Source organism: Myodes glareolus, chromosome 19 (genome assembly GCF_982192425.1).
Source record: "Myodes glareolus chromosome 19, mMyoGla1.1, whole genome shotgun sequence".
Taxonomy (NCBI): Eukaryota; Metazoa; Chordata; class Mammalia; order Rodentia; family Cricetidae; genus Myodes; species Myodes glareolus.
In genome coordinates, this window is record NC_142044.1 from 4,606,690 (window position 1) to 4,626,962 (window position 20,273).

A 20,273-nucleotide genomic window follows, 5' to 3' on the forward strand; every position below is an offset into this window, starting at 1 on the left:
GCCATAATGAATTTGTTCTAAACTAGCAACACATCCCTACAATCCCACAAGTACTCAGGAAACAGAAGCAGGAGGACCACGAGTTCAAGGCCAGCCTGGGCTACACAGCAGGGAGGGGGGGACAGGACACCTCACCACCTACAGCATCAGACATCAGACTCCTCTAAACAGAGCTCTGCTCAGCTGTATTCATCCATACTTGAAAAGACTGCTATGAAACAAGACTGTCTTCCCCCTTCAGGTTCTGTCAGTGCACAATAGTCATGTGAGAGCTCTGTGACTAGACTCCCACTGCCCACTAGGTTTAAGCAGCACCAAAAAAAACAAACAACAAAAAAAACCTGTCTCAGAAAAGTAACTAAGGAAAGAATTTTTTTTATATACACAATATAACACTCACTGTAATTTCTTAGCCACTGTTTATTTTGGCTTCCGAAAAGTCTAAAAGCTATCATTGCCCATTCTGAACTCAGGGAAGTGTGAGAACCTGCCTGCGCCTGCGTCCTCATCTTACAATGCCAACAAGACCTAGAAGATAGGGCTTCTTCTGACTTCAAACACATCAAGTACAAAACAGCAAAGGGTACTGTGTGTGTGCCACAGCCACACAAAACTTACTGCAAGTTCAATTAATCTTCTATTAAATTAAAACCTCCAAAAACATAATTAAAAAAACAGAATATGATCAATATCACTTTAAAACTGACTAAACTATCAGAACACTCTTTTAGGCAAAGCTACGGGTGCTGTCCGTTTCTAGGAAACTCTCATCTTTTTATGGAGAGGGGGATACATCACAGAACCTCATACATGATGGGCAAGTTCTCTAAGCACTGGATTCCCCAAGCCCTGCTTCTAATCAATTCTAAGGTCAGCAGGTGCCTCCTTCTTTCCCATACGGGAGAGCTAGATTTGTTACAAAGTAACAACCTACTGTGCTGGACAGTTTTATGTCAACTTGACACAAGGTAGTCATCAGAGGGACCCTCAACTGAGAAGACAGCTCCATAAGATCAGGCTGTGAGGCATTTTCTTAATTAGTGATTCATGTGGGAGGACCCAGTCCATTGTTGGTGGTGCAGACCCTGGACAGGTGGTTCTGGGTTCTGTACGAAAGCCGGCTGAGCAAGCCATAGGAGCAAGTAGTAAGCAGCACTCATCCATAGCCTCTGCATCCGCTTCTGCTCCAGGTCCCTGCCCTGACTGCTGTTGATGATGAACTGTTATATACAGAGAAGCAAGGGAACAAACCCTCTCCTCCACAACTGCTTTGATGGTGGTTTTCATCACCGGAGTAGAAACCCTGACTAGGACACCTACCCAAAGACATGCCTGGAGCTCTCCATTTGGCACCTACTGAATGCAAGTTTCTTTTGAACGCATCTCACATTCAATACCTAGGAGAATGCCTGATGCACAGATAGCACAAAAATAACCAAATAATGGAACACGGTCACAGCGAAGCCATCATCTCATATCAGATGTCTCTGAATAGAAAAGCAATCAATCCTAAAGTTGGTCAATCAAACAGATTAAGTCAAGTACCTCTCATCTGAAAAAGAAAAATACTATTTGCACAGGAATCACACAAAATGAATACTAACCACAGGCCCACAATTCGACTGAATCAGGGAACAGAGCAGTGGTCCACACTTCTTTAGTGAAACACCTGACTCTAATACCAGTGATGTCAAAGAATCACACCTGCATTCTGACCTCCATGCTATGGAGAGCCTCTATGATGGCTCACTGTCACGTCCAATACTTTCAACTCAAAATATTATGCTTACTATAAATGATATTTTCACAAGGTGTGCTATGTACAATGCAATAAATATCAAACTGTCAGTGCTTCAATGTTCAAATGCATGATATCAACTTTTCCGTGGTATCTAAATCTTTCTGTATAATTAATTTTACTAGTATTATTTACCATCTTTCTAAATGGTGGTTTAAGAAACCAATTCTTCCCAGCAGCTCAGGAGGCAGATCTCTGAGTTCGAGGCCAGCCTGGTTTACAGAGCTAGTTCCAGGACAGCCAAGGCTACAGAGAAACCCTGTCTTAAAACAACAGCAACAACATTAAGTTCTTAGATGCAGTTATCACCCAGCATTCAAATTACTCTCTCAAGGAATCTGTGCTAGACTCAGGACGGTGTTCTCCAAAGGAGTATGAGGCCTAAGTGACCATGGCACAGCTCTAAGGCTAAGTCAGACACAAAAGCCACCCTCCTCCCCAGCTGAGTCTTTCAAACTCCAAGCTGCTACCTAACAAGTCTAGTTCCCCTGAAGCCTCCAGGCTGAAGACACACATTCTATGGAGCCACCAATGAGAGTCTTCAACAAACTTCCACAGGCCAGTACTCAAGGGCAGCTGCGAAGGGAGAAGACAAGACAGTGAGCCAGGCAGTTGAGCTCTGCGAATCCCGCGCGGACAGCGAAAACAATCAATCTGTGTTGTTTCTACCTAAGTGTGGGGTAAGGAAACCCAGTCAGTAAGAACCAAGTACAGTGATCAAAGAGAAACTGGGAATTTCCTCTGGCTTGTTTCCACTACTTATGAATGAAGCTGCAGCTATGCTTTGGACACCTTCCTGTAATTGAACTATATTAAAAACAAAACCAGGGACTGAGAGGGTGGAGTTCAGTATCCAGCACACCGCACTTGCCAGAGGCACAGGAGGCCCTCAGCGCCATCCCTGCACTGCCAGGACAAACCAGAAGAAACCTTTCACTTCGTCTACACTTGTGGACCTCCTTATACATTTACTTAAGAAAAAAAAAAACTTTTCAAATTCCTTCATCTACAAACTCAAGAGTAAATCTTTGCTCAAAATAAAACCATTCCTTAAAGAGCACCAAGGGCAACAAGAAAGCCTCCCTGCCACACCCCAGTAACTACACAGCACTGACGGCAAACTGCAGGCACACAGGGTGACACACTCCTCAAACTGTCTCATCGCCTCACCCTAATGGGATGCTGCAAAGACATCAAAGCTGACAAGACCAAAACCTTGACCACTGAGCATCTCTTGGAAAACCATCTCTAAACACCTTCCAGCCCAACACGTACCAATTAGACTCAAGAGGTCACAGTGTAAGAGGCCATCTCGTTGTAACAGTCCAATGCAAATATTTACAAAGTAAAACTGTCAATCACACAAAGTTCAGTATTTCATCAGGTCTAGAAAAATATTGGGAATGTACCCTAACACACACCACGGAAACAGAAACTATTATAATACATAGCTCAATTCAAAGTTAACGAGGCCAGTGCACTGGCACCTAGTAATGCCAGCGGGAAAGCTAGAGTAGGACAATCATTTGATGTCAGGATTCTCAAGACAAACATGAAACCTGCCTGGTCTTTATTATTTTTAAAGGAGATGTTTCTAAGATTGTGTGTGCATGAGTGAGCGTGTGCATGTGTGTGTATTTTCCCCATGAGAAAGTACCGACCTTCATGAACATGTGTTTGGAGACCAGAGGACACCTTGGGTGTCATCTCCTCCCCCACCCCCGTCCCTTGGCCTCACAGACCTCGCCGGTCCTGGGGTTTTACAACCATGGTCCCCATGCTCAACTTTTTTGGTTTTGGGTTTTCAGGACACACACTCAGCTTTATACTTGGGTGCCGGGGAGAGAATTTAGCACATCCAGCAAGCAATTTACCACCTGAGCTATCTCCAGTCCTGAGACTCAGACTTTTAAAACACAAGGTCAAGTTCATGAGAACTGAAAGTGTGGAGCATCAGAATAGGATGGTCAGCCCTTTAGTTCCAGCATGGGGTGGGAGGTCCAGGTGAATCTATGAGTTTGAGGTCAGCTGGTTTCACAGACCCCATCTCAAGAGAATAAAAAAGTAAATGGCCTGAATACAGAATAATTGTATGTGGCTCTAAAAAGAAAAATATCCAAATATTTTTGCAAAAATGTCTCCATGAAGCCAGGTGATGGTGGCGCACATCCCAGCACTCAGGAAGCAGAGACAGGGGGATCCGAGTTCAAGCTCAGTCTGATCGACAGAGTGAGTTCCCGGGCAGGCTCCAAAGCTACATCGAGAAACTCTGCCTCCTAAATCAAATCAATAAATAAATAGGTCTTCATGATAAAAATTCAAATGAACTGTTTAGAAAACTGTTTTATATAGACATTATAAGGCAAGTAGGAAAATGTGAATATACACTGTTTACTAGATGACTATCAATTTTCAATTCTAAGGTATAAAAATGGCAAAATGGTTGAAAGAAAAAAGATTCACATATAGGAGAAGTATCGTGACTATAAGTCACAAACTCAGTAAAGTGCTAAATAATATAGATGCACACACTGAAAACACGGCAGACATTTAACTAAGCCTACAAGATGAGTATCAGAATCTATTAGCTAGTTTAGAATTTGTCTGCATGTTATTTTGGAAATGCTCTTAGCTGAATACTGGAAACATTCATTCATTCATTCATTCATTCGTTCGTTCATTTATAAAATAGAAGGTCTGACCCCAGCCCAAGCTGGCATTAAACTTGCATCAGCGTCTCAGCCTCCTTAGGGATGAGATTACAAGCTACAGGTGTGTGTGCTACTACACCTGACTAGAAACCATCAAAAACAGAACTCATTATCACCAAAATGAGAGATCCACAAAGAGAAGGGTCATGGGTTGGAAACATCTTCCTTCTCCATTCCATATAAGAAGGACAGAAAGGTTTTTTGTCTTTTTTTTTTTTAAAAGAAGAGGAGGATGACGACAGTAGGACGCCTTGGCAGGCCAGGTAGTGGTGACGCACGCCTTTAATCCCAGCACTTGGGAGGCAGAGGCAGGCGGATCTCTGTGAGTTCAAAGCCAGCCTGGTCAACAAGAACAGGAACAGGACAGGAACAAAAGTTACAGAGATACCCTGTCTTGAAAAAACAAAACAAAACAAGACAAAAAAAAAAAAAAAACCAAGATAGCTCAGCAGGTTAAAAAAGAAAAAAATCCAACACTTGCTGCATTCGCTGCCGAATTCAATCAGAAGAACTTAAAGAGCCCAAACCATGTCAAAGTGGGAGGAGGTGAGCGCTGACTCCACAGTGCCTGGAACCGCCACATGTGGTTCTATGTGGTCTATGGCGTATACATACGCACGCATATACCCTCTACCACCACAGAGAAATAATACAGTTTTTAATCTAAAGACTGAGTTCCTTTTTTCTGAAAATCAGGTCTCAGAACTTGCAGAACAGGCCCAAAGTTCCATCCCCAAACTACTGGCCCTCAATCCTATTCTTTTTGGGTTTTGTTTTTATTTAAAACAGTCTCTCTACATAACCCCGGATGTCCTGGAACTCTTTTTGTAGACAAAGTTGAACTTGAACTCACAGAGATCACTTGCCTCTGCCTCAGAGTGCTGGGATTAAAGGTCTGAGCCACCTAGTCCAGCTAATACTCTTTTTTATTTTTTCTCACAGTGCCTAGAAAGTTCTCAGGTTTTCACCGCCCTGCCCTGCAGCCCACAGTTCCTCCATCAATCCCTTGGCTACCACCTATTCACTGTCCCAGTCTCATTCTCAAGAACTCCTCAGGTAACCTTCCTGCCTTTCCAGACTAGGCTAGCACTCTGCTGAAGAATCCTGCACACACCCTACACCAACTTAGCCCATTCAGTGCTGTTATTCCTCTGACATCCAGGCTAGTGCTGACATGCAGCAGAGCCCGCAATCCTGCTAAGTTAAATGACACGTACCTCCTTTAAAGACTTCAATATATGCACCCTCACATACGAGGCGTGCAAAAATATTAGTGAACAACAGCGTCTGCAGCTCTACCGCTGTGTGCATGCACCCAAAGGGAAGAAGCTGGAGGGCAGGGTCAACACCTGGTCCTCACTGTCAGCTAACTTCAACTCCCAGCACTGCAGATGGAGGCAGGAGGAGCTCTCTCTTTTCAGGTTTTTTCTTTCAAGACAAAGGTTTCTTTGTGTAGCCAGGGCTGTCAGGCTGAGTTGGCCTTGAACTGAGAGATTCACAGGCCTCTGCCTTTAAGGAAGATCTCGGGTTTGAGGTCAGAGAGTGAAGGACCAGGTGTAGAGAAGCACAGCTTTCAGTGGAGGCAGGCATATCTATGTGAGACTGGGGCCAGTCAGGCCTACATAATGAGTTTGAGGACAGCCTGAGCTACAGTGAGACCCTGTCTCAAAGGGGAAAAGGCAAATTAAATAGATGCATAGGAATCGGGAGATGCATTTCTGACCATCTCACCTCTCCTTGGGGCCTTAGGAAACAAGAGTATAACAGGCAATTCTACAGTCCTTAAAAGACGCCGCATGGATGTCCATAAGTCTGTACTGCTCACAACACACTAATAGTTAAGTCAGCTGACTCTCGCTCTCGCTTTACATTTCTCTGGGCACGCCATTTCTGTCTGCAGCACCTGTCAATGTCTACAGGGAGCACAAGCGCAAGCATCCCCACCACCCTTGCCCACGCCCACCCCACTCTTCCAGTATGGAGTCCAAGCTCTAAGAAGCAACAAGCAAATTTCAAATGCAATGAGCCTCATATTGTTCACAAACAAACAAAACACTGTTTGTACAGTGTTCTCTCACACAGAAAGAGCTCTGAGCTACAATTAAAACTCTGATGATCAGGCCAGTACTCTGGAAGCTAACCTAGGTTATTATACAGCAAGACCCTGCCTCAATTCAACAATAAATAAAACACAAAATTTCCTGTTCCACAGGATTAACAATTCTCAAAAATACAAAAAAGGAAAAAATGTAATTGCAATTATTTATTGGGGGGCAAGCATGTGTGCTGTGGCCCAAACGTGGAGGTCAGAGGAGAGATAGCCTGTAGAGTCCGCTCTCTCCTCCCACCACATGGTTTCCAGGGATAGAACTCAGGGTGTCAGGCCTGGCAGCAAGCACCTTTACCTGCTGAACCATCTTACCAGCTCAAGAAAATGTTATTTTCTACTGCTGGTACCTGGACAAAATGCAAAAACAAACAAACCACAAAGCATTTTTACCACTCTTGCAACTTCTTACCAATCTGTAATTGTTTCACATAAGAACAATGACTCCCAGCACAGCCCTGAAGCCCCTCCTTAAAGCATCTAGTCTAGGCCCTTACTCTTCTTCAGGAGTTCTTGGTGGCTCAGAAAAGCCTCCCAAACTTAACACAATGACCAGAGCACGCTGGTCTGCGGCCACTCCTGGACGAGCATGCTTGCACAAGAGGCAAAGGGAAGGTCATCCTCCTGTCCTGAAACCTGCAGCTAGAACCTCACCATCTGTAGTAGGCCCAGCCCAGATTCCCCACACACAAACTGTGACTGTGACCTTAGAAGCGCTGCCAGAGCTTTAAGTGTCCCTTTGAGGGCCTTCTAGTTCTGGGAGAGGCTAATATTTATATAATTTAACCTCATTTCTTTTTTAATTTCATGGTACTGAAAACATGTACTGAAAAAACAAAGTACTGATTCTTGCATCCTGTTTTTCCCAGGGAGTGTATACACAGACAGACACACACACAAATATTCTCCTATTAAAATCTCGGGGGTGGCTCACACCTTTAATTCCAGCACTCAAAAGGCAGAGACAGGTGGATCTGAGTTTGAGGCCAGTCAGGGCTACACAGCGACAGCCAATGGGGGGTGTGAGGGGTGGATGACAACAACAACACATGTCAAACTGAGGCAGCTGAGAACTGAAGTGCAGGAGGAAGAACGCTAGGAGCAATGAAGACCAGGGAACTTCTGTCCTTCCTGCTTGTTGTCGCCAACTAATCTTCTTTCCAGGGCTAAGCAAGGGACCCAGGCCTTGTGCAGCATGGGCAAGAGCTCTACCATGAAAGTGCACCCCTCTCCTGAAGCAAGTTAGACAAGGACAGCTAAGAGCCTTCCAGTGGTGGTCTTCGTGCTTTGGCTAACCTAGCCATATGGTCAGCAGGTACTATAAGAGCACCACAGTAAACCAACAACTCTCTACCTAAAAAATGCCAGAGGAAACGACTTGCTACAATTAGACTAGCTTATGCTACTTACAGGATATCCTTGGTGGAGGAGGCATCTTTCCATGTCAGGTTTTAGGGACACAGTACACATATACCAGCCAAGCCTCCCCCACCACGAGCCCATGTTGCTCCCTCTCAAGATATCTGAGAGGTCGGCATAAGGATCACACCTGTAATCCAGCAACAGGGAGGCTGCGGCTGGCAGGAGGGCTAGCCTAGACTACATAACAAGATTCTATTTATAAAACCACAACCAAAGTAAAATGAAACAACAACTACCATCTGCAAAAGGAGGGCAACAGCTTCACAGCGGCTAGAAAGAGTTCACAGTTCCTGAAGCCAAGGTCACAGAGACATACCCATCCCAAAAAAGACAATACCCAATACTCAAGAGCTTTGCCAAAGGTGTGTCAGCGAACCACCTACTGATTCCCATCTGCAGACAAATGTCAGCTCTCAGAAGTCACAGGAAGGGGAGCAGCTGGCAGCAGGGTCAACAGGCATCACCTCTACCCTGGGTCTGCAATCCCTTGGCAGTAACCACTTCCTAACAGGGAACCTGAAGAGCCTGTTGCAGCAATCCGAGCTCATCCCCTGCTGTCGAATACGGAAGACAGAGTGTTCCTATAGAACCCAAGAAAAGTCACCCTGTCCACAGCACTAAACTCCCCCCCCCCTCAGTGACTCTCTAATCCCCATGCACTCACCAGAACACCTGGCAAAAGAATACAATCATTTTATGACAGGAGTCAATGTGTTTCTTAAAGACACAAATTTAGTAGGACACTGGTGTCACATTCCTTTAATCCCAGCACTTAAGAGGCAGAGACAGACCTCTGTGAGTTCCAAGCCAGCCTGGTCTACAGAGTGAGTTCCAGGACAGCTAGAGCTACACAGAGATACCTTCCCTGTCTCAGGGAAGAAGGGGAAAAAAAAAAAAGATGAAAATTTACCTTTAAACACCACTAGAAACAAAAGCACATTAAGAAAAAGTATGGCGGGGGGGGGGGGGGCGCCCACTGGAGAGATGGCTCAGTGGTTAAGAGCACTGACTGCTCTTCCAGAGGACCTGGGTTCAAGTCCTAGCACCCACATGGCAGCTCACAACTGTCTGGAACTCCAAGATCTGACATCCTCACACATACATGCAGCAAAACTCCAATGCAAATAAAATAAAAATAAATTTAAAAAAAGAAAAGAAAAGGTATGGTGGGAAAGTGGAGGCGTAGGCTTTTATATCTCCTTTATATCTGAGTTCAAGGCAAAACCACCAATGAGGAACTCAGCTACAACCTGACCTTCCTTCTCCCAGTCTTTCACCACTCAAGACACTCAACCACATCTAATCTACATGGGAAGTAGAAAGTAGAAAAAGACAACATCTCCTGAGTAAATTGGGAGCATGGGGACCTTGGTGGAAGGTTGAAGGTGGGAGGGAAGAGGCAGGGAGGGGAGCAGAGAAAAATGTAGAGCTCAATAAATATCCATTAAAAAAAAGTACAAAAAATTAAAAAAAGAAAAAAAGAAATGAGTTAATTTAAGATGTAATTAAGATGTAAGGGCTAGCTAGAAATATGCTTAAACTATTGGCCAAACAGTATTGCAATTAAAAAAAAAAAAAGACATCCAACTACCCTACTGTACTGTCTCCGTTCTCAGCATTCCCCATCAAATGAACTTTCTAATCTCAAATTTAACTTTTTCCTTAGGATTTAGAAAATCCAACCTTCACTTCTCAAATCGCAGCAAGCAGGCTGTCATGAACACCACCACAGATGAATCAATCCCACCTTCCTCTTAGAGTCCTGGAGAGGCCAATGCACATCACCCCAGGAGTTCCAAGTACTTGATGAGAAGGAGGTCTAGGTTTGGTTTGTTTGGCTAGGGCTTTCTGGACGGTGTACAGGTAGATTTGCCAACAGTCTCGCTACAGCCCAGGTTAGCCCGGAAATCATGACCATCTTGCTGCCTCAGGCTCCCCAGTGTTGTGACGACAGACATGAGCAACCAAGTCTACCTTAGTATTGGTGAAGACGCAGTACAACTCCTCAACCTAATCTGAGTGCAGCTCATACTGGAGCAGAGGCAATTTCTCAAAATGGGTGGGCTCTCAATACTGTACTGAAAAGATGTGACCCAAACTTATGCTAGCTTCGGCAGCACATATACTAAAAATACGGCCCAAACTAATGGATGAAAAATATACTTACTGATTCACTCAGTTTTGTAAGCAATGATCTAGAATACAATAATTACAGTCAACTGAATTCTATCTAACATCTTTATACAAAATGTATAATTAATTTTTTTTAGCTATGTTTTCCCAATACGTGTCTGTGCACGATGTCCATGCCTAGGGCTTGAAGAGGCCAGAAAAGGGCATTGGCTCCTCTACAGCTGGAGGTAAAGATGGCTGTGAGCCCCCACGAGGGTGCTGGGAATCCCTAGCTCTGCTAAAATAGCTGTTAACAGCTCAGCTCCAAATACATAACTTTAATAAGAAAACCTGCTATCAAAAATGTAATTTTTAGGAGTGTTTTTTCTATAAAAACTACTGTAATAAACTAAAGTTAAAAAATCAAGGATAAAACTAAATAAAAACAAACATTCATATACAAAGAGTGTGCGTAGGCCTCAGTTTGATCCCCTTCACCACAAAATAGGACACACTGAACTACAGAGAGGGAGGGAGGGAGGGAAGGAATCAAAATATGAACTATGACCTTTTTCTATTCTGTTTTCCAGATTTTTTTAATAATTTTCTTTTGTAGAGGAAATTCTTAAAAACACAGGAACAGAAAAAAAAAACGAAAATTTATACCAACAAGAGAACAAGTCAGACTTAAAACTGTGGTGGACCCACACAAGGAATACTACTCTTACAGATTACTATAAAATAAAGAATCTACTATACGCGTTAACTCAGAGCATCAGAAAAACAAGGTGTACAATCCTCAAGACTCCATCTTTATGCTAAGAAATGAGTCAACAGAAGATCTGTCAAAGGTGAAAGGTGAGGAGACTGAGAAGACAGGTACACCAGGCAAACTTTACAGTGATGGAATGTTCTATGTCTCAACTGGGAAGGAAGTATCAACATCCCAAGTGTGCAAGTGAAACAGGTGAGTTACTCTATATGTAAAATAGGACTCCAAAAAGATGAGGACACAAGGCTGGGGGTGATGGTTGACTTTAACCCAACACTCAGGATACACAGGCAGGCAGGTGGAGCTCTATAAAATTGAAACCAGCCTGATCTACAGAGTACCAGGCCAGCTAAGGCTACACGGTAAGACTGTCTCAAAGCAAAAGTAAAAAACGGTAAATAACTGAATTTTCAGTATCATGAACTGCACCACCTGAAAGTGAACATGGTATCTCTGCTATGTAATCCATTACACATAAGCAAGACAGTATCGGATGGCATCGCTTTACTACCCCAGCAAGAATGCAAACACCACAAAAGCAGCTGTCTGAGAATTTACCATACTCGAGCTGTATTACTACTACAATGGCAAGAATAAACCATGAAATGCCTTATTAAAGAATAATTTCTAAGACCTTATTTAATACTCTCATCTCTAAATACTAACTTAGAAAAATGTCATTAACTTTTTACAGTTTACTCTTTGATGTATTCCCACAGGGAAAAAAAAAATCCTTTCATTCCGAGCCTCTAACCCAACAGTGTCACGTGACAACTACAGACAACTGGGGGAAGATGCCCTCCTGAAGGAGCTGTGAGACTGGGGGTGGAGCTCAGCGGTAGTCAGCACCCTAGAAGCACTGCCGCTGACAAATTACAATCCGGAGCTGTCAGAACACGAAGGGTGAGGAACAGCGTATGGAGCTCATAGCGGTAATCCCAGCACTTGAGAGGCCAAGGAGGATCCCAGTTTAAGAGTTACACAGTAAATTCCAGGTTGGTCTGGACTGAGTCAAAACAGAAACTCCCCCTGTGTCCCACGTGCAGTTCGAAGGTGTTTTCTCTTGAGAAGGTCAGGTTAAAAGCAGTTGTGCTTGCACACACCCTTAATCCCAGCACGAGGGAGGCTGAGGAGAGCAGATCTTGGTGTGTTCCAGGCCAGCCAGGGCTATACACACAGCACACAATGTAAACCTAGCGCCTTTATGATTCAGCTGATTTACACACTTCTGTCACACACACTCTCACACAGAAGTTCAAGCTCACCCAAACACCCAAACAACTATTTTAATTAAAAAAAAAAAAATCTTTGTGACAGGACAGGACCAGTGGGGCTACTGACAGGACAGGACCTGCAGGGTTAGGACTGGCATGAGCTGGTCCGAGTTCTAACTACTGAGACAGGGGAATGAGTACCTAGTGTACCCAGTGTGCCTGGTGTTTAGTTTACTATTTTCTCTACCTCTGCAGATGTTGAAATCTTCAAAAAAAAAACTTTTTTTTTTTTTTTAATTTTTGAGACAGGGTTTCTCTGTAGTTTTGGAGTCTGTTCTGGAACTCGCTCTGTAGACCAGGCTGGACTTGAACTCAGAGACCCAACTGTCTCTGCCTCCCTAGTGCTAGGATTAAAGGCGTGTGCCACCACCGCCTGGCTCTAAAAGGCTTTTAAATTCTAATATTCGGGAAATTTTTAAAACCTGGTAACAAACAACAATAACAAAAAAAAATCAAAGATTCATAATCAGAACAAGCCAAGGAAAAATTTATTTTCATGTGATCAGAATGGCAAGGCATCAAGTCAAAATAAAATCAAACAAACAAAAAGTGGTAACTGTAGTTTTCTCTCAGACAAGGAAAAGCATAACAAGTATATCCTGCTGCAACATAAAACTGTTCCCTCACACACACACACACACACACACAAACACACACACACACACGCCTTGTGATTGTAGGCCCCCAATGGCTAAGCCTAGTTATGAATGATGGCCAACACAAAATTATAAACTTAACTGTTTAAAGATTTATTTTGTCATTGTTAAAAACTCTGCATACCCATGTATCTATGCGATGTGTTTCCTTGAGTGCAGTGCCTCAGAGGCCAGGAGAGGATCCCTGTGACGCTCAAGAAAGACTCCTGCATGTGTGCTGAGAACTCCAGTCCTCTCTACAAGAGCAGTGCATGCTCTTAGCCACTGAGACATCTCTTTTGGTAACCTGACGGCAGTTTTCACAGGTGACTGTCTCAGGTGTCATGATGCAATGTCATGAAGCTGGGAATGCCTGAGAGATGTGAGAGGCTGGAGAGGTGGCTCAGCCGGGGCAGTGCTTGCCTAGATGCTCGAAGAAAACTAGGTACAGCGGCTTATGTCTTTTACGCCTGTAACCTGAGAGTAATCTAGAGGCAAGAGATACTGTATTCATGGCCATCACTACCGTCTGGGGTGGTATGCACTTGTAATCCCAGCACTGGGGACCCAGAAGCAAAAGGATAAAGCATTGAAGGCCAAAGGGAAAGACACACATATTGATACTCTGTCTCAAAACAAAGATGGTGTTCAGAGACACCTCCCCTCACCCGCAACGGTATAATCCAAAGACTCAGAAGGCAGAGGCAGACAAGGCTGTACAGTGAGACCAACTACATTTCCCTGTAGTCTGTTCCCCAGATGAGGTAACTGCTAAGAAAAACCCAGGTCCCTACCTCCAGAGCCGTTCCATGCCGCACCCCTGACAGCACGTCCACTTCACTAGCGTCTGTGCTGGGTCTATGATTTAGTGACTGACTTCCTGACTTGTAAAACTCAGCTGCCCATTTGTCTTTTCAACTTCTCGTTGGGCTAGTCTACACGGTTTTCAATCTCTTCCGAAGCAACTGCCTTTAATCCATTTATTACACATGACTACCCCTTCCCACCACACTGTTTCTACTATCATTTCTAGATGACAATCTCAGTAATCAGTGACATTTTCTGCTAATTGTGCAATGCTCCACCACGCAGAGCCTAACACTTGGGTGTTGTTTGTGGTGGAGCTTGGGGCAGGGATCACTGAAATTTCAGGCAGTTTCACTATTATGACCCCTACATACCACCACCTTTGTTCAGCGCTGTGTTACCACTCTTCTGTACCTTTTGGCTCCTGCTCAGAGTGCAAAGACATAAAACCTAACAGTCCTAAAAATGTTTATTTTCAGCCTTGTTACATTTAGCCAATCGCTAGCTCTCGACATGCACACTCTGATGGACCATTCTCTCTTCACGGCCCTATATGGAACTAGTGGAGCTGCGTGTGCCTTCACGGTACTTGAAATGTGCCTATTTACCAAAGGCCTCACTTTGGCTTTAATTTTAACTAGCTTTCAATTATCATGTTTTAAAACTAATTTAAGAACCTGATTTTTTCATTTGTACTAAAGATAATCTTGACCCAGGTTTCTCCCCTCACATGGTTGACATTGTGAATTTAATAATTCCAGACTATGGGGAACATTCCTGTTCTTACAGCAGAGTCTAGAAGTCTCTGGCCTAGAGCCACTACAGGCCAATACCAATGTCCTAGCTGAGAGTCAAGTGAGGAGCAGATGAGGCCAAGAATGCCCTGAAAGGTAAAACTGCTGTCAGCTGAAAATGGCAAACTTAGATTAAGAGTCTGGGGTTTAGTTTATTAAAGATAGGGTCTCACTGTCAGTGACATGGTCTGGAACTCAAAATTAGACTAGGCTAATTTTGCTGCAATTAGGGCCTCTCCTCCAAGTCCCAGTAGGATTGCTGGCATGATCCACCATGCCCATATTGATTTTCATGTATAACAACAATATTTCCAGGGCCTGGAGATGCATTATTCTGTGACAACGCACTTACCTAGCATACCCAAGCTCCAGCACCCTGGAGAAGGGAAGGGAGAGAAATTGCGGTGGAGGGCATTCTAGGATGAGCTGAACTCCTGCACTGCCACGTGAATACCAAGCACACACAGAAACAACTAAAGTAACCATCTCTTCCTATTTTCCAGACTCACTCAATACTTTTGTGTTTCTCATTCACTATCTCAACTGTTCCTCCCTGACCTTGAGGCCGGTAGTCAGCCTACCAGTTTCAAATTCCTGTCTATTCTATCTTATAGTCTTCCAGCACCCTGAGGGAGAAACCCTGATTACGACTGATTACGCAACACATTATACTGCAAAAAGGCAGCATTTACAGGAACCCCCAAACAATGAGAACTGACGTGTGTCAAAACCGACCTGTACCCTAAGGAGTAATCTGAAGAGAATGCAGGTCATATCCACAGCACTTAAAAAAGATCTTTCCTGCCGGGCGGTGGTGGCGCACGCCTTTAATCCCAGCACTCGGGAGGCAGAGGCGGGCGGATCTTTGTGAGTTCGAGGCCAGCCTGGTCTACAAGAGCTAGTTCCAGGACAGGCACCAAAGCTACAAAGAAACCCTGTCTCGAAAAACCAAAAAAAAAAAAAAAAAAAAAAAAAGATCTTTCCTTATCTTGCACAAGGAAATCTGGCTGATTCTTCCAATAATTCTGTTAAAATTTAAATAAAACCCCTAAAGAAATTACATGCCAAATACAAGTATGGACTACATAAAATCCTGGGGGGTGGGGGGCTATGACATGGCTCTCGCTGAGCAATCCTAATGGCCTCAGTTTGTTCTCTGAAACCCACAGAATAAGTAGATAAAACACTCCTCAAAACTGACCTCTGGACTTCCCCACACAGCTGTGGCACTCACACTCGCGTACAAACACACACACACACACCGGCAAGATGGTTCACTGAGTAAATACCCCTGCTGCCAAGCCTAACAACCTGAACTTGAAACCCAGGATTCAAATGCTATGTAGGAGCGAGTTTTCTCTGACCTCCAGACCTATACTGTGGCACACTCACATACACACAAATTTTAAAATGTTAAAAAAAAAGTCAGATTAAAAACTTATTTCTTATGTAAAACTCGTTTCTTACATATTACACAAGACATGTAAACTGAAGAATAAATTTCTACCAGTGGATGAAAACCCAGCACTGTACTAATGGGGTGCCTGGGACAGTGGAAAGGTCTAGATGTTGCACCCAGCATCATGCAGGTTTCACTGTAGCTCACTGTGCCTTTGTCGGGGGTCATTCCATAAAACTCTTGCCCCTGTGAGGAGCACAACTCACTTCTCAGGTATTTTCCAAGGATTAGTGGCAGGGCACCTCCAGCTCTCCCCTCAGCCCGCGGGCTTCAGAACCATGGCTGGGTCTAGTTCTTATTGACTGAGACACTGGTAAACAGGAACTAGAACAAGAAACTCACTGGAGAGCTGGGTCGGTGGTTGGTCAATACAGTGCCAGCTATGCAACATGGGGATCAGAATTCCATCTCCAGAATAAACAGAATGGACTTTTCTGTCACATAGCACTTAGGATGCCTTCAACAGGCCATGCACAGCACAGATAAGCAGCGAACAGGTCTCCACAGTATTAATCAATGTGTTATAACTCAGTCACTAGCCTTTTCCCTGACTTCACAGAAACTCACACCAGAGAGCTAGAAAGACGTTTACCAGTTACTATCACCTGCTGCTCTTGCTGAGGACGTGGGCTCCACTGCCACCACCCACACCCAGCAGCTCACAACCACCTATAATATCTTCAGTTCCAGGGATCTGACATCTTGTTCTGATCTCCTGCACCAGATACACATACACATGTGGTACTGAGATATACACACAGATACTCATCTAGACACATAAAATAAAAACCAAGTTAAAAACTCATCCCAGGTGTTGCTGCAAACACCTGCAATCTCAGCACCCAGGAGGCTAAGGCAGGAAGACTGTGAATCCACACCAGCTTGGGCATCAGAGACCCTATCTCAGACTGCTATCTCAACAGACAGCAAAAAAAAAAAAAATCACAAATATCTAGATATTCTTAATACAGCACATGGACTCTAGAAGAGTCTAAAAACAAAGGGGTGGAAAACAACTTAAAAAAAAAACTGTGAGGAAATTTCTCAAACAGCTGAAGTAAAAAGTGAATCAAAACACCCAACACGCAGGAGGTGAAGCGTGTTGGCAGAGTGTCTAGCAAAGTGAAGTTCTGGGTGTGGTGGCTCAGGCCTGTAATCACAGCTCTGGAGACTGGAGGGTAAGAGCAAGGTCATCATCAGGTAACACACAATGAATTCCAGGCCAGGCAGGACCCATCTAAATAAATAAACAATAAATACAAGGTTGATAACAAGACAAGGGTTCTGTCTTGCTAAAGTCAGTACTACCACAAAAGCATGCCTTCCTTCTCTGGTGCTACTTTCCAAGTCAAGACAAATGACTCAAACATGACCAACACACTTCTCTTAATGACAGTTGAGCTGTCCTCACTACTGGCCTGATTCTAAGATTTACCAAAATAGAAAAATAAAAAATCTGACGTTGGGGCTGTAAATACATCTAACAAAATCGAGTCAGAATAAGGATCCTATAACAAAATGTTTAGAAAAATAAAAAATCTGACGTTGGGGCTGTAAATACATCTAACAAAATCGAGTCAGAATAAGGATCCTATAACAAAATGTTTAAATAGCCTAAAGGTTGCTTCCATATTTAAAGAACTGTAAGACAACTCGACGTAGTTAATCTTTTCAAAAAGCATTTTGAGTTCTGCAAACACATATTTAAACAATATGGTTAAAGATTAGACAAACCCGCACCCGATGTCAGAAACTAGACTGCCGGCCCAGGATGGAAGGCACCCGGCTCAGGCCGAGGGAAGGACGTACTGACACATTACAGACTAACAACACTTTAGGCCTCTTCCTCTCTCCGGGAAGCACATGACAAACTGGGCGTCACGCAACTTAAGTCATCCGGTCACTTAGCAAAAATTACACCTCGCTTCTAAACTTGGGAAACGATAGCCTTCCACAAGCAAAAGAAATATTGGCCAGCAGGACTGCATTCAGGGAGAAGGGAGCTTAAAACGCCCCCACTTTCTGACCTGTAAACACTTGGCCCATCATTAGATCTAAGTTCCAGGTCCCAAGACACGCTTTAATGGAGGCCTCCCTCAACCTCCGAGTCTGTCTTGCAACAGTAGAGGAACTTTTTCCTGTTTTATCTTAGGTACCAGAGAGCATGTGGCCAAGCAACTCAAGCCTAAACTGGCAAGGCACAGTGACGGAGCCAAGGGAGAAAATCCAAATCAGAAAGGCCTTATGAGATTTCTTTTTTAGTTTTTAAATCAAAATTCCTCCTCTGCTGGTAGCGAACCCAACCCAGAAATTCACAACGCGTTTATGCGAACTGCAACACCAAGAGTTTTCCTTTGACATTGTACGCAGTTTTCAGCTGTCAAATTACAACTCGAGAAAACACTATCATTAGAATTTAAAAAAAAAAAAAAAGGCAACAAAAAAGGCTCTCACCACAGGGGCCCGGGTGCCGGAGTTTGGCAGTACCATTTCCAAGGAAATGGAGGGCAAAGGGAATTCAATCCACTTCCCCACCCACAGCCTGACTTCACCGCCCCTCCCGGGGCAGGCAACCTCACTGCAGGGGCTCCAATCTAATAATAATAACAATAATCATGGCGCTCTCTCCCTCCTACCCCTCCCAACCCACGGTCTGCCGGGAATCGTCCCTCCCCGCCTCCCCGTGGTGGGGGGAGGACGCCCAGCCCCCTGGACGAGGCTCGCGGGAGCCCCCGAACCCGCCGCTCCTTCTCCTTCCCTCTCTTTCTCCACCTCCACCATCCCCCATCCGCATTGTCTGTCTCAATTCAACTTTGACTAATATGGATTCCTTCTCGGGCCTGGGCCCGGGCGTCCGCCGGGTTCAACGAGGCTCCTCGCGGGAGAGGCGGGGGAAAACGGGGTTGGGGGGTGAGGGGAGCGGCGTGCGCACTAGGCCGTCTACACCGCAGTCTCGTCCACACCGCAGCCGGCCCCCGCCCCCGCGGCCCGGGGCTCCCAAGTTTGGCTCGCACCGCTCCCGGGGCCTACAGGGGGCGGTAGGGGCGCCCGGCGCGGCCGTGGGGGGAGGGAAGAGGGAAGGAGGGAGGCGCCCCTCCCCCGCCGCCGCCCCAGTACCTGTCATTGAGCTGGTCCTCGGTGCCCGGCAGCGGGTGGACCACGAAATGGATGGACGTCATGGTGCCGCCTGCGCGCCCCGCTCCCGGGGACGAGCCGCTCTCGCCCGGCCCCCCGAGCCCCTTCCCGTCCGGGGAGCCCACGGCCGCCGCCACCGCCTCCTCTTCTTCCTCCTCCTCCGGGTCCCCAAACGGAGGGCCGCGAGCGCACAGGGCCCGCCGCCTCCCCGCCGAGCGTGTGTCCCCGGCTCGGCGATCCGGCTTGGCGGCGGCGGCCGCGGCGGCGGCGGCGGGCGGGAGGGCGGATCAACGCGCCGCCCGCTCGGCCGGCCACGGCGGACACGGGCGAGGGAGGCCCGGAGTGCGGCGGGTGGACCGGGGGGTGCCGGGGCGGACGCGGCGAGCGGGGAGGGTGAGCAGCCCGCAGCGCGCGTCACTGGCGACGAACCGCCGCCGCCAGCGCCGCCGCCGCCATCTTCACTTCTGCCCCAATTTCTCCGTCTCGCAGGCTTGGGCGCCGACCGGCGGGGGGGGGGGAGGGGCGGAAGGCGGGGCATCGGGGCGGGGCCCGGCGCGCGGGGCGGGTCTCCGGGAAACGGGCGGCCGGGCCGCGGCGATTGGACGGCTTAACGTCGTCGGGCCACGGCGCTGTAAGGCGCTCGCCTATTGGCGCGCTGGGCCGCGAGCCCGGCCCTCCCCCCGCCTCGGGGGGCGGGGCTGCGCGTTCCGGGGAGCACGTGCTCGCTCAGGACGCCGGGGCGGGAGGGCACGCGCTCCGGGGTGGCATTTCGGCCTCGCGGACCCGGATGGTCTGCCGGTGCTTCTCGTCCTCTGGACGAGACAGGGTGCCTTGGGAAGCAGAGATGCGCGGCCTCTTGGCGGCGGGCGGTTACGTAAGCGCCATCTCAAGACCGGAGAGCGGGGGTCCTGGAGGTGACTTTGTCTTTCCGTCGCTGTAGACTAAACCCTGTTTCACCACAATCATCGGGCAGCTGCACAGAGTGTGGAAATTTCCACCAATTTCCTGTTTTTCGTGATTTTTTTTTTCGTTAGTGTACTTTAATGAAAGATGATACGCACCTGTTGTAGGAAGAGAGTTCTTAGGATCTGGAGGTATCGGAACTTCAACCTCTGGAATCTCTCCACCGGTTTGTTGTTGTTTTCCCATGGAATCAGAACAGCCGCCCTCTTAAAGTTTTATGTATTGCTTTGAAAATAGCGACTGCCCTTTTTGAGGGAAAAACTGAAAACTTGAAGCCTCTTTTT

At 46.1% G+C, this 20,273-nt stretch overlaps 1 protein-coding gene across 5 annotated transcripts in view; it reads right to left on the reverse strand.

The window, feature by feature from the left end:
• Positions 1–19,264, reverse strand: part of Ubr5 (ubiquitin protein ligase E3 component n-recognin 5) — a 102,314-nt gene extending 83,050 nt beyond the window's left edge. For 2 of the 5 annotated variants that reach the window (XM_087898734.1, XM_087898731.1), the window contains exon 1: positions 19,009–19,260. In XM_087898734.1, the coding sequence (XP_087754860.1) occupies positions 19,009–19,070 (62 nt within the window). In that variant the 5' untranslated portion in view covers positions 19,071–19,260. Of the gene's footprint in view, positions 1–19,008 lie in introns of all 5 variants that reach the window. The other 3 variants (XM_087898732.1, XM_087898730.1, XM_087898733.1) reach the window with 3 other exon arrangements.
• Between the last annotated feature and the right edge of the window lie 1,009 nt (positions 19,265–20,273).